The 4,633-nt window shown below is 44.8% G+C and overlaps 1 protein-coding gene across 12 annotated transcripts in view; it reads right to left on the bottom strand.

Annotated features, from left to right (window-relative positions):
- pard3ab (par-3 family cell polarity regulator alpha, b) overlaps nucleotides 1-4,633 on the bottom strand; it is a 229,154-nt gene that overhangs the window by 109,852 nt on the left and 114,669 nt on the right. For all 12 annotated transcript variants that reach the window (XR_004658687.1, XM_034887133.1, XM_034887134.1 and 9 more), the window contains one exon: nucleotides 4,202-4,617. Coding sequence is in view for 11 of the 12 variants with exons in the window: in XM_034887133.1 (XP_034743024.1) it covers nucleotides 4,202-4,617 (416 nt within the window). In the remaining variant the exon portion in view is untranslated. The remainder of the gene's footprint in view (nucleotides 1-4,201; nucleotides 4,618-4,633) is intronic.

Below are 4,633 nucleotides of genomic sequence, written 5' to 3' on the forward strand. Positions count from 1 at the left end.
GAGGGGAGGTTACTGATGGAATCTGCTTTTGTCTTCAGGCCCATGCTGACGCTCCTCTATTCCCTCTGCAGCCCTGCAGCTCAAGCTGCTGCGGATATGTTCATATTCAGCTGCTTATGATCAAGTAGACCAGTGATTCCCAACCCGGGGAACGTGTACCCAGGGGGGAACTTCTGCTGTTGCAAGGGGGATCCTGAAAAGATTGTAGACCTTATGGTCGGGTACTGAATTCAATAGGTTTTAGGCACCGACAGAATTGCCTCCAAAGTATCAGAACATGCCTTGTAATTCAAAACCCAAATCCAACACCGAAGGAGGAAATCTCATCAGTCAGGGAGCCAATCAGCATGCAGCATAATTCTACCAAGATCTAATGTTTGTGATTGGCTGTCTAACGTTTCAGGTCTTAAAGAGACACAGGAAAAACTATACGATACACAGTTATCATAGAGAGTATTGGAGTATTTTTTTTTATATATATATAAAATTGGTATTGAAAAAAGTATTTTTTTTGTCATTCTTTAACAATACCCAGTCCCAGTAAACTAGCTCAACTAGTTTGAGAACAAATGGAATTTGGGATTTCATTCAACACTTAATGTTGCAGTTGTGTTAAAGTGAGTAAAAATTTCTCAATGGCTGTCCTCCCTGCTCCACCAAGTTTCCAGTGTCACCAAAAATGATTCTCATTCTACTTTATGTGTGACCCGGTACTTCCAGTACACAACATTACACAACATTATACACCATCTTTACATGATCTTATTGGTCAAACGATACGTGGGTGGATGTCCTTGCGGCCCCTTAAACCCTCTTGTTGTCCTTCCGTCGACCAGGGACTTGTAGTCCTCCCAGGTCAAAACAGAAAATGAGCTCTTTTGCCGTTTTAGTCCATGTTATCAGAAACTTTTAGCACTTCTTGAAGTTCCTGTCGCTTTTAAAAATCACATTTACGCAGTTTTCTTCAAAGTTGTTGGCCCCCTTTGAGTCTTACGGTGTACCAGGACGTTTCATGATGTTTTTTCCCCACTACCCCGAGTATATAGACCACTTACACCAACTTATTACCACTAGTTTCACAATTATCTTTTTTTCAAATTCATAATCAATAAACCTCATTTATATTACTTTAGAACAACATTTTTTTGTTAAAAAGCAGAAATTGTGAATTATGTTGAACAGTTAAGACCAGAGGAAGAGTTTAGGGTCAAATTGGACCCGAGGACAACAGTAGGGTTAGGATTGTATCATTATTAAACATTAAGAACACACAAGCCTGAATCTCATCCCACGTCTAATCCTATAAACAAACCATTTCCAGTTATTAGGAAAGGAAATGAAGAGAAACCGTGCATCCTGTCAGCAGAGAGCCCAAGTAGATTTATAGTAGATAATCAGAAGGATAATACTGTATAAAATAGTTAATAAGAACAATAACGAGCATCTTTGCTGTATCAGAGAAGAGGCCCTAATCCCTGCCGCCTGTCTGACTGAGCTGTTGCAAAGAACGGCAGAACACTTAGCTATTCTGTTTCACATCCTCTACCTAATCCCCTACATTGATGAGCCAATCAACTTCCCACAGGCAGACGAGGTGCGCTATTATAGTCACCGGTAAATGCCTGTGGTGTTCCTGGCATTAAAACAGGGAGGAGGATCTTTAAAACTCCTATTAGCTTGATTAAGACATACCCAAGCAATTTCCTGTGCAGAATGGGATCCTTTGATTGAGTTTGATATTCCCCGGGATTTGCGACGCTACCGGTGTCTGATTCAAGCACATAAACAATGCGAGAGTTTAATCTGCGCTCAAAGCTGTGGGCTTTAAGTCGGTACTCAAAACACCACAGACGGGCCAAACAGCCTCTTGGGAGACACCGTTAATCCCTGCAAACGTCTGCTCCAACAACAGCAAACAAAAAGGTGGAATGAAAGATAACATCTTTGTCTGAGAACATAACAGAATATCTCCTGGCATATATCCTGCACAGAGCTTTTTATGCTATGGTTAGGGTATTATGACCAAGCAGAGATGTGAGAGTGAGGAGAAAATAAACTATGATAGAGGAACAAGTGGAAATAGCTAGAGCTGGGATGGAAGATGGAACAAGGAGCAGCTGGGTGTTTCGATGCTTTATGTTCTGGCTTGATCCTCGCCCCAGGAGAGGCAACACATTTGGGTGATAACTTCAACAGGCATATGGTGCAGCCCTGTCAGACTCTTTGCCGTGGCATTTGACAGCACACAGAGACCAGCGGCTGCTTAGCAACAAGCTCTCTGGCCCCGAGACCTAGCCCCGACACCTGGTATCCTGTTGGCAGAGGTGAGCACCACCTGGGCCAGCTGTCAGTCACAGCCCATACAGAGAGAAGGTGTCCCCAAAGTGTTTTCCCCAGCATGGCTTATTGTTCTGTATTCCCACCACCCAGACACTCTCTGCTGCTCACATCAGTATGCTGAACACTGCATGTTTTTTAAGCCTGTTACATCATTGTTCGCATTCTGCATGCTTCTTTGTTTGTGCCAATTCGGAACAAAAACAGTCCCTATACTTGTGTTTGATGTGCCAGGAATGGGGGAATTGCTTGTTCATTATGTTGAAATGGAACATACACAGAATGGCTCTCATTTCTGAGCAAAGCATGAGAATTTCACAGACCGACTGGAAAGAATCGGATCATGCTTCAAAAACAAAAATGATGTAATACATCATGTAGGGCCTGAGATGTTTTTGGCTAGAAAAAGGACATGTCCTCATATTTCTCATCAGTCGTGGGCTGCGTGTCGTAGGAGACTCCCCAAGTCTTCTCAAAGATATAACTATTGTAAATGAAGCTATGAGTGAGTGGAGTGCAGATGTGAGCTGCCCATGCTCAGATTTAAACTGTCATACTAAAATGAGTGAAATCCATGAAATAACACACTTTTCTCATTCCAAACAATAACAGAAGGTGGAAATCATTTCAGAAACGTTGTAGCTATATATGATTGGTTTTACTAACGTTGGCTCAAAACGCCAATCAACTGACAACCTGTGTTGTGTTTGATTGCTAGCTTGTAGCTAAGCTAGCAGTCATTTCAAAACGTTTAAGCTATCTTTGATTGTTTGATCTCTAACGTTAGCTCAAAACACCATTCCACTGACAGCCTTTGCTGTGTGATGCTAACTTGTAGCCAGCAGTGAACCAACTTGGTTAAGTAGGTCCATTTTTACCGGGTTGACATTACAGAAGTCTCTCGTTAGCATCTTGCATGCTAGCTACTTGTCCCAAAGTGACGCATGCACAACTCTAGTCTGCACTCGAACTCACATCCGGGAGGGACACCCTCTGTGTCAAACACCACAGTGTCTCAGGACTACTTGTGCCCTGCAGGAACTCGACTAACTGCTTTTCTTTTGAGGAAACAAATAAAATGTGTTTCAACTGAGCATTCCAGCCTCTCTTTTTCTATTCTCTCTCCCATTTTATAAAAATGATGCGTTATTTGCTTGCATGTCCTTCTGTTAGGTTTGGACTTCTTTTTCGTTTGTCTTTAAGGTTACTTTCAGATCTGCCTTGTTTGGTCCGTTGAAATCGAACCCTGGGACGGTTGGTCGGACAGTCTGGTTGGTTTGGGCCGGTTTGAAAGCTCATCTGAATTCTGGTGCGGATCAAACAATCAAACTCTGGTCCGCTTAAAAACGGGGGGGCACGGTTCGCCTCCAAGTGAACTAGGGTTCAGTTCACTTGAGGTGAGAACGGAATCCGAGCCAAACACAGGTAGTCAACAGATCCCATTCAGATCCATGAGCTGCTCTGAGCCCACATCGCTGGTGTGACATCATCATCATCTCTCACCTTCTCTCGCTGTCTGTCAGCTGCTCATTGCTCGCCTTCTTTTAAAATATCAGACTAAACTAGAAGAGAAAGCAGTTATAACTTTGGTGTTGAGACCAGGACGTGTCGGCGAGTTTCAGATATTAGATAGATAGATATTCCAATAACAAGTGTCTGTCCTGACCGTGACGTGTTGACAGTGGTTGGTGCGTTTGACAACGTGCAGTGTATAAGAAAACCAAACCAATTGAAAAATGCAACAACGCTTCAACTTCACCCCGAATCGCACCAAAAGAGCCCCAAGCGGGCTGTGTCCCTAACGTATGGTGTTTGTGACAACAAAATCTACATTTGTCCTCTTTCCCACCACTCATCACCTCACCTTTCTGTAGCTGGATGTTGAGCCTCCTCCCAACTTTTTTGGTAAATCCTCCTGTCGGCGTGGCGTTGAGCCCCCTCTGAGGCGAGGGCGTGTGGCCTGTCGGGGGCTTGGCTGCGGAGACCGCAGGGTGAGCCAGAGGAGGGTAGCCATCGGTCTGCTCTGGGTGACCATGGGATTGAGGGTGCAGATGGGAGTGTGGGTGAGTTTGGGAACCGTGTCGGGACGCCCTCTGCAGGGTGTGGTCTATGCCGGACACGGTGCTGCCAGTAAGGGAGTCGGGGCTGAAACGGCCCGAGGTGTACGCTGGGTTCCTCTCAGCGTGGGCCAGCTGCTCGTAGTTGGCCTGCATCGATGACGGCACCACGTGGAACATGATGACAGGAGAGCGCATGGCCTGACGGAACATGTTCTGGGCTCTGGGACAGAAAGAGG

This window comes from Etheostoma cragini, chromosome 12 (assembly GCF_013103735.1).
Source record: "Etheostoma cragini isolate CJK2018 chromosome 12, CSU_Ecrag_1.0, whole genome shotgun sequence".
Classification (NCBI taxonomy): Eukaryota; Metazoa; Chordata; class Actinopteri; order Perciformes; family Percidae; genus Etheostoma; species Etheostoma cragini.